The 12,464-nt window shown below is 31.7% G+C and overlaps 1 protein-coding gene across 3 annotated transcripts in view; it reads right to left on the reverse strand.

The window, feature by feature from the left end:
* Positions 1-12,464, reverse strand: part of LOC126768122 (protein shank) — a 195,331-nt gene that overhangs the window by 19,249 nt on the left and 163,618 nt on the right. For all 3 annotated transcript variants that reach the window (XM_050486034.1, XM_050486037.1, XM_050486036.1), the window contains 2 exons: positions 769-894; positions 179-359 (listed from right to left, as the gene is read on the reverse strand). In XM_050486034.1, the coding sequence (XP_050341991.1) occupies positions 179-359; positions 769-894 (307 nt within the window). The remainder of the gene's footprint in view (positions 1-178; positions 360-768; positions 895-12,464) is intronic.

The following is a 12,464-nucleotide window of genomic DNA, read 5'->3' on the forward strand; positions in this document are numbered from 1 at the left end:
AATTTCCAGAACGCTAAGTTGGCCTGTTTTAAATTAATTACTAATTTATTTTTTATAGCTAACTGTTTAAATAAAGAATCAATGTACATTGCTAGTATTAACTAGCCTATGTTCTGGTCAAAAAAATGTGGTATTCGCTTTTAATTTTTTTTTAAAGAATAATTTTAATTTAGCTTACCGCCAGTATCTTGACAATGGAAATTGGGATCGAGTCCTTTAGCACAGGCCTTCGTAATTTTGTCTATCTGTCCATGAGTCACGTGTTCCAAGAAGCGTCGAAGATTCGCCCTCGAGTGCAACGCTTTCAGTGTCTTTTCGTCCAGTTTCAACATCTTGTACACGCGTCTTTTATATTTCAACTGAAAAAGTTATTTACAATTATATATTTGTTCGAGTAATTGTAGACATGTATGTAATATCTTGTTTGTTGCCTATACTTCGTAGACCTCCGGAAGTAATTTGTTTTTATAAAAAACTAATTTCAAGTTTTTTTGCTAATAAATTAAACAAACGTCTAAGAATTATATTGCACGAAAAGTAATATTTTACTAAGATATTTTACTATTCAACATCAGTCATTGTTTTATAATATTAATAATATTATTTTATATTATGGAATTCTATATACATAACATACCCAATGTACAGATAACATATTGCATAAGTCTTTTTGCTGCGTGTATTAGATAATTATAATGTTTTAGATTTTTAGAATGATATCAATACCCAAATAAAAAAAAACGATGGAAAAGGCAACTGGTCGCTCACCTCCAGGTATCCAACAGGTCCGTTAAAGGGATAGTCACCCAGACGACGTTCCTCATCCAGGAACTTGCCGGCCTTGCCGTTGACCGGCGGGCAGAACAGACCATAGTTGAAGCTCTCTTTCAATTCCTGGAAATAAAAAGTGTTATTTAAATTGTGTAGTTTAAAAGTTAAATTACAATTTTTCTATAACATTTGTATCTGTATTTCCCCAAATGTTTGTTTTGTTTTTAAACTGAATGTTGTATTATTGTGTGTCTTGTTGGCAACCTAAATAAATAATAGCTTTTGGATTACTATAATCTGTTAATGGTCAATGGGTAAATATTACAACATTTTGTATACATTCATTCATTATTTGGATTTTCGCACAAAATAGTTATGTCAGCAAAGTATTATTAATCAAGATTACGCCTTTACAAGAAGTTAACACACCACTAAGCAAGCGTTTTCAGCTATAAATCTTTTGGATAATCGTTAACCAATTAAAAGTACACTCTGAAACGAAAGTCGTAAAGTCGATTTAAACGAATCACATACAAATACACAATCGTAGCTATAACGTATAATATTAGAATACTCATGTATCTTTAAAATACTGTTACAGATAGTCATAAAATATTTATTATATGGCATTCATTTCTATTGAATGTTTATGTTAAATAGCAAACCATTGATGCATTTTTTTAATAATAAAACCAATTATTGATCCGATTGAAATAATTGCTATAGACAAGTAGCAGGCAACGACTTAAAGAACCGTCTATCAAGATCATTTTGAGATGCGATTGACGGTCGCGAGACGAGCTACGGATGAGCGTGCTGCAATGAATGCAACATTTCTGGTTATTTGTTTGCATCGAGAAGTGTTGCCATTAGTGATTTAAATATTTTCGAAAAATACGGTTACATACGTGATGAAAATCTAATAATTCACACACTAATATGAAAAGAAACGAATTTTACATAAAATCATTTCGTTGTATTCCACAGATAAAATTGAAATATGATATAAATGAGAAAGTGAGTTTGTTTGTTTGTTACGCATAAACGTCTTAATTACTCAACCAATCATCATGAAATTTTACATATACCTTGTCGGAGGTACAGATAAAGACATAGGACCTAAAACCTCCGCCCACGGCAAGTCTAGTTTATTATAAAAAGAGTATAAGAGTATATATTTATTGGAAATATAAAAATCATAATCTAAATATACATGTATTTAGAATATGATTTGGTAAATTTGACAGCTGTCAGCTTGGCTGTTTATTTAATAATATTTTGTATATTTATTCAGTTCGATAAAACGCTAGTAAACCATTTTTCAGATTGTTTCGAGCGTTTTCGGTCTCGCTTATCTATATAACAATGTCCAGAGCGATGTATGTCAAACGTAGCTCCAGTTTCAATGCAGATAATAAATGACTGACCGTTAAAGATTTATAACGAGAAATCAAAACTATAATATGGTTATTAATTAGACAATTTCAACGTATGAGTCGTTTTAAGATAACGCTGTGACAATGACATAAAACTTAACGGTGTTCTAGTTAGTAATTTATTGGTCAGAGCTGCTAAGCTGCTGTTTACAAGATATAATAAATGTGGCAATGTTTTTGTACTCTAAGCTGCGTTCGTTTTGCATTAATTAGCATCAATAGTGGGCGTGTTGTAATGTTACAAATTATCAATTTACTGGATTAAAATCCAGATTTGGTACAGCATTATTATTAATTTATTTATTGAATATCAATTGATTATGAATATATTTGGAATTGTATTTAGATTTATAATTTTATACAATACATGTACTTTTTTAATTATGATCAAATCTTCTTCTAAGTGGAAATAAAATTTATGTTAATTTAGATTAAATTATAAACTCAAATCTTAAATTTTCTTTTTCATTTAAATCAGACTATATGGATTTTGTTTTACTTTCATTGCACTAATAATATAGTATATTATAGCACTTGTGATGACAGTTGTACTACGCCATTACGTGCATAGAACAAGTCTAAAGCCACTGTTTATTTTATAATGGAGCAAACACCGAGATTAACAGCTATGATATATAGCAGAGGCAGCTAACAACTCTGTTCACTGGAGTTATAGTAGGAAGCGGCGAAAAGATAAAGGGATCGCACGGTTATAAGAAGTAGTCTAAGTACTGTGTCTTATAAATAGAGTTCTAAATAACACTATTTATGACCAAATTTTGGGTATATGTTTACTGAATGTAAAATCTATACAAGTATGAGCGCAATTAATAATATTATTCGTTTGTTAACTCCAGTTTCTGATCTGATCACAGTCGCCAATGACGCAATAGGCGATCAATAAGAGTTCAGATGAAAGCTAAATTACTCAAATTGGCTTTAACCCACGTTTCAGGAATTAGAAGTAGATGTATTCATAAATGTTATTGCAATTTTTTTAATACATGACATATTAAAATAATAGAATTTGCTTTATTTTAGTCAAGGACACGAATACTTTGATATGGTTTCATTTTTTTTTTATTTATAATTGAATAATGTTTTGTTTTCTTTTAAATGGAAATAAAAGGTATAATTTAAAATATTTCTCAAATAATAAGTTGGACGTTGCATTCCATACTAAGTTGTTCGTCTATTGTTCTGTGGGTGGAGCTGTAAGACATAGGTCGTTGAAGTGAAAGATAGCCGTGACTATGAAATATGGGTTTTCATAGCGAGAAATTGTTTTCAATAAATGTAGTGCGTATAGAAAGGTTTTTGCGATGACCGTATAAGGCGTCGGGCCACGCGCCATGTTTGGCATTTCCGCGTGTTTTTCTCGTTTGTTCTGCGTCATGCTTTATGATCGTTGGACGAGATAAATTAGCTCTTCCGAATATGTACTTGATATATATTTCATTAACTCACTTTATAATTTTACTATATCTTTGCATAATATGATGATAATATATATTTTCAAAACATAACAAAATTTATGGTCTTATAATTTCATATGGTTAGATGTATAAAATATTGTTTTTCGAACACTCATAGGTATGCAGGCTGTTATGTAGCCTGTAAGCACTTATACCTGATATTGAATAAATCTCATGTGATATTAATATTGACTTAGAATTTTAATATATTATTACGTTACGGTTATATTTTAGTGAAAATATACTTACACTTTCTACAATAAAAGATGATAAAAATCTTATTATTTACAGCATTTGTATTTACTTAGAGCATTAAATATAATGCATTTATTTTATTATTTTACATATTTACTTGATACATATTGTAAGTATTAACTCAAAACTGATTGTGAAATTTCAGAAAGTGACTATAGTAATTACAACATTTTAAGGACTCAGGCAAAGTACTTGGTAGTATACTTACTACCAAGTACTTTGCCTGGGCGTTGTGCTGAACCATCTGAGTAGGTATCACCCACTCGTCATATATTCTATCGCCAAATAGCAATTATTTGTATCGTTGTGTTTCGGTTTTGAGGGCGAGTGAGCTAGTGTAGCTACAGGTACAAGGAACATAACATTTTAGTTCCCAATTTTGGTGGCGCATTGACACGCATTAAAATAGCGTATCACCGTATGTTGGATTGCAATATTTTACGGGTTTACTACGAATTGAGTTCTTACGAGAATGCCACGGCTGGCTTACATACGTACATTTACGCCTCAGTTAGCGTAACTTATTTTTAACTTTTAACAAATAGGAAATGTATTTTTGACGTGTTTAGTGCTCGGTACATGGTAGGGGTTAACTGAGAGTTCGAACGTCAGATGACGTCAGCGTAAGATTTGTTATTGTGTGGTAATGTGTGCGTGAGATCGGTACATGACGTCACATGTGTACACATCAATTCTCGTGAGTATCTTGACACTAATTTTTTTTATAATAACAGTAACAGCCTGTTAATGTCCCACTGTTGAGCTAAGGCCTTTTCTCCCTTTTGAGGAGAAGGTTTGGAGCTTATTCCACCATGCTGTTCCAATGCGGGTTGGTAGAATACACATGTGGCAGAATTTCAATGAAATTAGGCACATGCAGGTTTCCTCACGATGTTTTCCTTCAGCGTCAAGCGCGAGATGAATTATAAACGCAAATTAAGCACATGAATATTCAGTGGTGCTTGTCCGGGTTTGAACCCACGATCATCGGTTAAGATTCACGCGTTCTTACCACTAGGCCATCTCGGCTTTTTTTTTTTAAATATTTTGTAGAGTAGGCTCTATGTATAACTGTATTATCGTGGGCATATCACCGAGATGATTAAATAGAGTCGTTTGCATACAATAGACGTGACGTCTTCGAGTACCATGTCACTGGGTCAGATGATTGATATCTCGTCTCTGGGGCTAACCAGATATCCAGGTATATTAGTATTTTCTATTTACGAATAGAATTATATTTCATAACTTTAAAATTGAAATATATTTACTGACACACTAGGTATAATTTTTTATTTTTTATTTGAAAAGGATTTTCAATACATGACAAACTTTAAATAAATCATGCGAGTTATAAGTCTATGTGCTCAGATACAGGAAACCACGGCATCCATCCCATACAACTCTAGTAACAGTACAGTAAAAGCCTGTAAATGTCCCTCTGCTGGGTTATTTGAGGAGAAGGTTACATACAACTAAGTAACAGCTAATATAAATATTATTATTATTTATAGTAAAATTAAAATTAAGAACTTCACAAATTTAAAATGAATACATTTTTAATAGATCGCCAGTTGATGGAAAGTCACTACCGCCCATAAACATTGATCCTGTAAGAACTATTAACCTTTCGTTACATCACGAATGCGCAACAGAGGGAACTAAGAAGCTATGAAGGTCTCTTGGGGTATTGTATCATAGTTACACTGGTTCATTCAACCCTTAAAAACGGGACAAAGTAAGTGATGATTATATAGAAACGATATTTTATTGGTAGAATAATATGGGCCGCATACGACACAACATGCGGCCCAGTTACCACAGTATATTTTAAATTTGAATAATCAGTTAAATTGATTTCCATTTATTTATATATCTACATAACATATAAGATGAATATTAAGTTTTTAAAACGAACAAGTACATTTCTTATTGGTATAATTATAAATACGCGTTAAAGTACCACGTCGAGTTGTATATCCTACTCATTGGAGAGAAAGAGAGCGAGAGAGACAGATGTAGAGAGATTGACACGTCTATCTAAAATCACATCACAAATCCATATTCGATATTTTTTTCAATGTTAAAGCGCTAATCTAATAATTACAAGCGCTAATAGTTACAAGAACATAAAATTTATCAATATTTATATATGTTCAAAGAATAGAGCTAGAGTATTTGAAATAGCGGGGAAGCGATCAATTTATACCGAGCATGGCTCAGTAATTGATGTGCGGCTTGAGCGGAGTTGACGGCGCAGCGGACAAACTGCTGCTGCGTTCGAGCCAACTTGATAGTCGAGTATTATTGAAACATTTTTATTGGTATAACTCAACAGGCCAGTAATAATAAAAAATAAACCTTGATTACTCACAAAAACAAACAATTATGTTCCAATATATATTATAAATTAAATTTATAATACATTTAAGCGTATTTTTTATGTTGCTGTTTGCAAACTTTTTAAAAGGAGGATTTTTTATATTGATTAAGTAAAATTTAAGATTTACACAGTGGAGAATTCGATTGGACACTAGTAGTTGAGGAGTATAAATAAATGTATGTCATAAAGAAATGTTTATTGGGACTACGATTCTTAACGTACTAAGAAATTGCAATTAGCTATTTTCTCTATATACAAAATTGAGGTGAAGCGAATTAAATATTTAAAGGAAAATTTACTAATATCAGTTAAAGATCTTGTTGTATTTAAAATAGTAAAAAATATTTTAAAGGTTACGAAATGTTATGATAATAAAATAGATAAATAGCAATTTTTATCTTCTATGTAATCATTTCACTCTACAATTTACACAAAGATGTTAAGTGTTAAACACTTTTAAAATGTTCATAATATAAGGTATCGGCATTTAGGAGCGATTGATAGATAACGATAAAAGTGGGTCATTAGATTTTTACAAATTAATACCTATTCAGGTCAACAAAATAACGAGCAAACGAAGCATAATTTTGAAGTAGAACATTGGTCAGCTGATTGATTAGTTGTCACATTGATATCAGCCCTAAGAATGTGCAAGAGTATTTCACAATCTTCGCAAAAAAAAAAACAGATAAAATAAGAGAAACATAACACTTATTACTATCTTAAAAGCTTACCAAATCGATTATATCACAATTTTTATCGACGTTACTTTTGACACATATTCGGTCCTATTTCGCAAACACTACGAGATAAATCTTATCTTTAGAAATGAACAACTATAATCATCGTCGGATGAAAATATCTGTTTTTTTAAATATTTTATGTTTTCTGGTTAAAAGTCTAGAAGAGATTGTTAATTAGTGTTTTATTTATCTTATGACTTTCTCATATTTAGTAAATAATAATCTGTGTAGTGAAAGCGGAACATGATTCACGTATCGAAAAATTTAGTGTCATGCGTGACTCGATTTGACGCGTGTAAGTGAATTAAGTAAGCCGTTAAGTCCGTTAACTGATCGTAGCTATATTGTTTATTGTTGCCTTTGTTTCAAGACAAATATTAAAATTACATTTTTTTACGAAGTTTGATACGTGTTTAAGCATTTTTTAAAGCTTGTGTAAGAATTTTAAGTATTATTCAATCAAAGAATCAAATAATATTTATCAAACGTTTAATTTTCCGCGACCGTAACCGTAACAGCCTGTGAATGTCCCACTGCTGGGCTAAAGGCCTCCTCTCCTCTTTTTGAGGAAAAGGTTTGGAGCTTATTCCACCACGCTGCTCCAATGCGGGTTGGTAGAATTCACATGTGGCAGAATTTCAGTGAAATTAGACACATGCAGGTTTCCTCACGATGTTTTCCTTCACCGTAAAGCACGAGATGAATTATAATCACAAATTAAGCACATGAAAATTCAGAGGTGCTTGCCCGGGTTTGAACTCACGATCATCGGTTAAGATTCAATTTTCCGCGAAACAATTCTAAATTATCTTGTTACGAGGTACAAATTTACAGGACGGTAGTTAAAAACTTGCAGTTTGGAGCAAGAGATTTATAAAACTATTCCTTTCTCCGTGGATTTTTTTTGTACTATTAGTGTTCTTTAATTTTATTCTTGTTATTCCCGTATTAGGGGGAAATGGTTAATATAAAATAAATAACTTATGTCTGTATGTCTTGGATGTTTATTTGAGGTTCGAGCTTGCTTCATACCAAATTTCATCAAAATTGAAATTCATGAAACCATAACAGACATACAGAGTTACTTGCGTATTTATAATATTACTATAGATATATATTAATTATTATTATGTTTTCTTACTACCGACTCTCAACAACTTGCCCTTCAAGTACTCGTCACTGGTGCGAGCAGTTCATCCAGTTCGAATGGACATTATTATATCAGTTAAACGGTCCCACATACGACTAACTATTCACGTAGCGATACTCGTTAGCATCAGGCCATTCTCTGACCGATATTTAAACAAATTGTTAACAAGCCAACGCGAGTGCATATCATGCGGCACATCAAAGGGATTATAAGCCGTGCATATCAAAGTTGTAACTGAAAGACCGCGGCGGCGTAAATAGTTCGAGATGTATACGGCTGTTCATTTCGCTGGTTGTTAATTAGGTCATTCTTTAAAAGTGCGCAGTTACGTTCTCGGCGGATTCTTTTTGAGGGTAGCGTAATTAAATGGCAGTCAGCCAAAATATTTCCTAGATTTTTGTTGAATTCATTACGTAGACGTTTCAAGGTGGTCTTTATACGTCATTCAACTTCGAAACGAGTTATGAGAGCATCGTTTTTTTTTTTAATTTTAGTTTCGAGTAATATAAAATATATCGACACTAATAAATGAGGAAGTGTCCTTATTTTTTTTTTTAATGCCTTATTGAAAAAAGTACTAAACCAATATAGTTAAAACTTATACCAGAAGATGCAGCGCGTTTTAGAGAAGGGTTAAGTATATAATATTATAATATAAGTAGATACGAGAAATATAAACCGCTTTAAGTTAACTTATTAATAATAAATGGCGCGTAGAATTCTATCGTAATTACTTTAGGATGGCGTTACTCGAACAACTGGTTAGTGCGGAAATGCACAGATGAGATAAGTACTCTAGTTGCTTAATGATTGACAGGAGCTGTAGTTATCACATCCTATGTCTATATCTGATAACAGACTACTGGAAGCCCTAACCAATTAAAGCAATTTACAGATGACATTAAGAAAAAAAATCACTTATCCATTATAGAGTACTAGCTAACCTGGCTTCGCGCGGATTGATTAAAGGCTTACATAAAATGTTTATATTATTATTATATAATATTATGTATATGACTGTATTCTGTATTATTGTGACCAGTCAGCATGATTTTTTCCGACATCTTCAACAATCATCGTTATTTCAGCTAATATATAAAAAATAATAATAAATAATATACCTTCACCCATAATGAACCACTCCATCCATTGGTGAAAACCGTATCAAAATCAGTTTGGTAGTTTTTGAGTTTATCGCGTACAGACAGACATACAGACGCGGCAACTTTGTTTTATAATATGTAGTGATTTCTTAGATTTGTTTCTACATAAAGTGTCGCATTAAGATAAGAATTAATTTGAAATATGTTTGCCCTAATAACGTTAATTAAGCCTTTATGATTGAAATAATGATAACAATCGTAATCTACTTATTCTTATGTTTTTTAAAAACGAAAACATATTAGTCATAGCATATTCTTACAAAACGTAACATATAATTCCAATTAATAGTACTTATATTTATATATTCTATATGTATAAAGTTAGAAAAAAAAACACTTAGTATATGTAAAATTGACATTTCTTATTGCGGTCATATTTGTTTTTTGAATATCGTGAACTAGTCTGATGGAAACTGTTATTTGATCGTATAGTTTTTTTTTGTTCCATTCGTTTTTCTTATATGGATAACTGCATATTATATTTTTATAATAATCTCTCATTTACAGTTTTTAATAAAGTTTTCAAATGCATAAAAATAACAGCCAAAAATGTTATAAGTTTTTTTTTTTATAACAAATTGCAACCGTTCTAATTAGTTACTGGCATTATTAACCGTGTCGTAAATACGTTTATCATCTTCGATAGCACTTCGTAATTTCGTGTAGTATATATGTTTGTGCTTACTTGTGTGTATATGTTGAGACTTTATGACGAGATGGCCTAGTGGTTAGAACGCGTGAATCTTAACCGATGATCGTGGGTTCAAACCCGGGCAAGCACTACTGAGTTTTCATGTGCTTAATTTATGTTTATAATTCATCTCGTACAACTTGAGGAAACCTGAATGTGTCTAATTTCATTGAAATTATGCCACATGTGTATTCTACTAACACGCATTGGAGCAGCTTGGTGGAATAGGCTCCATACCTTCTCCTCAAAAGGGAGAGGAGGCCTTAGCCCAGCAGTGGGACATTAACAGGCGTTACTGTACTACTACTGTGTGTTAGACTGATAAATTTATTCAATTAAACATTGATAAATAATTTATAAAGTATTATACAAATTAAAAAAAAAATGCAATTCACTAGGGCTTATAAAAAATTAACATTCAATTACGTAATGTCGATTCGATTCTGATCGTTATCGATAAAAAAATCATTATCTCCGTTCAACATCCGATCGGCACTCAGGTACAGTTACACTCGATGGATACCATGGCATTACGATACCATACTCGGTTACAACAAAAGGCAGACATTTCTCCGCAAATAATAACGGGAACACTGCTCCGGATTCAATGTTAACAAAACTTATGTACTCACATCGCTCTTGTGAGCTCAGTTTTCGGAATACATTGTTATTTACTTATACATAGTTGTACACGAGCTAACTTGTCCTTGGTATACAAATGTTTATAACTAACATACTGCATGAGTTCATGTTTTATTAGTTCTGGAAATACATATATTTTTATCAACTATTCAATTTGTGACGAAAATCATTTAAAATCTCCCATTTTAACGTACGAAGTATATAAATCCTATTTAAATTATATATAAAAAATATATCTTTCAATTAATAGATAGCAGCGGTAGTCTACATTAATAAAAATGGGAGTTTTGTTATTGGTAGCTTTCGAATAACCATATCAGCTTTAAAATATGCACTTAGATAATACAGAGAGCCACTTCTATTTTATTTATTTGTATAGATGACAATTTCGAAAGCGATAATTTCTATAATAGCTAACAATTCCAATATCAAGTTTTATTCTGGTTTCATTTTATATATTATTTTATTTATTAATGTTATCCCATCAAGTTCATTAATAGATAATCAAATATATATAATATAATAAGATACATTTGTTATATATTATTATTTATATTTATTTATATATTATTTTTACTTATTGGTTATTTAACAACCAAGTAACAATGAAAGATATTTATGTTTTTCAAATTGTTATTTGAATTCCCAATAAACTCAACTCAATCGTTTGGTTATCCCTAGATATATAACCGGTGTTAAGCTTGAGGTATTCTTAGTAGAGTTTTTGTTTAAGTCACGTGATCAAATAATCCCGTTAATTATAATAGTTTCATGTCATAGAGTAACAAGAGAACTCCAATGGATATAAGTTTTAAATTAACTAATTAACTTAACTATGTAATTTAATTGATGGTAAAAGAGTAACTACGAAGTTTCTTGTCGGTTTTTCTCGATAGAATACATTCTTACCCGGTGGTAGCTTTACGTTTAATTTAATCTTATTTTCTACATATTGCTTTATTGTCTACTTGAATTAAATATATTTCGATTTTAAATACAAAAATAGCAATGTTTTTTTACACACCAACATATATGTTATTACCATTCGGGGAACACGCTCCCATACTTTATATTCTTAGTAATTATGTCGAGTTGTTAATTAATTCTATCCAAACGGGCGCATCCGGAAGTTTTAACTAGTTACATAATACTTCCCACAAGCTAGCAGTGAATATGCGGAGAGCAGTGTAATAAATACAGCACATCACTTAGAATATGAATAATAATAATAATATCCCGGGACATTATTCACACACGGCCATCTGATCCCAAACTAAGCAGAGCTTACTATGGAAACCAGACAACTGATATACAACATATATTTTTCTTTTGTAAATACATACTTATATAGATAATGACACCCAGACTCAGGACAAACAGACATGTTCATGCATACAAATATCTGTCCTGGGTGGGAATCGAACCCACAACCTTCGGCGTGAGAGACTAATATCTACCAATCACGCCAACCTCTGTCTGTCTGTCTGTAAATAAAATTTAAGCTTTGTTTAGTAGAAAACCAATAACATTTTTTATTTATTTATAGATGAATGGTAAACATGTAAGAGGACCACCTCATTGTTAACATTGTTTTTTTAAATTGAAACCTACACATCAAATCAAATCAAATCAACAGCCAATCGTTGTCCACTGCTGAACATAGGCCTCTCCCAAGGTGCGCCAAAGCTCCCTGTCCTCCGCCTTCCCCATCCAGTTGGTGCCCGCCACCTTCTTAAGGTCGTCGGTCCACCTGGC

This window comes from Nymphalis io, chromosome 4 (assembly GCF_905147045.1).
Source record: "Nymphalis io chromosome 4, ilAglIoxx1.1, whole genome shotgun sequence".
Classification (NCBI taxonomy): domain Eukaryota; kingdom Metazoa; phylum Arthropoda; class Insecta; order Lepidoptera; family Nymphalidae; genus Nymphalis; species Nymphalis io.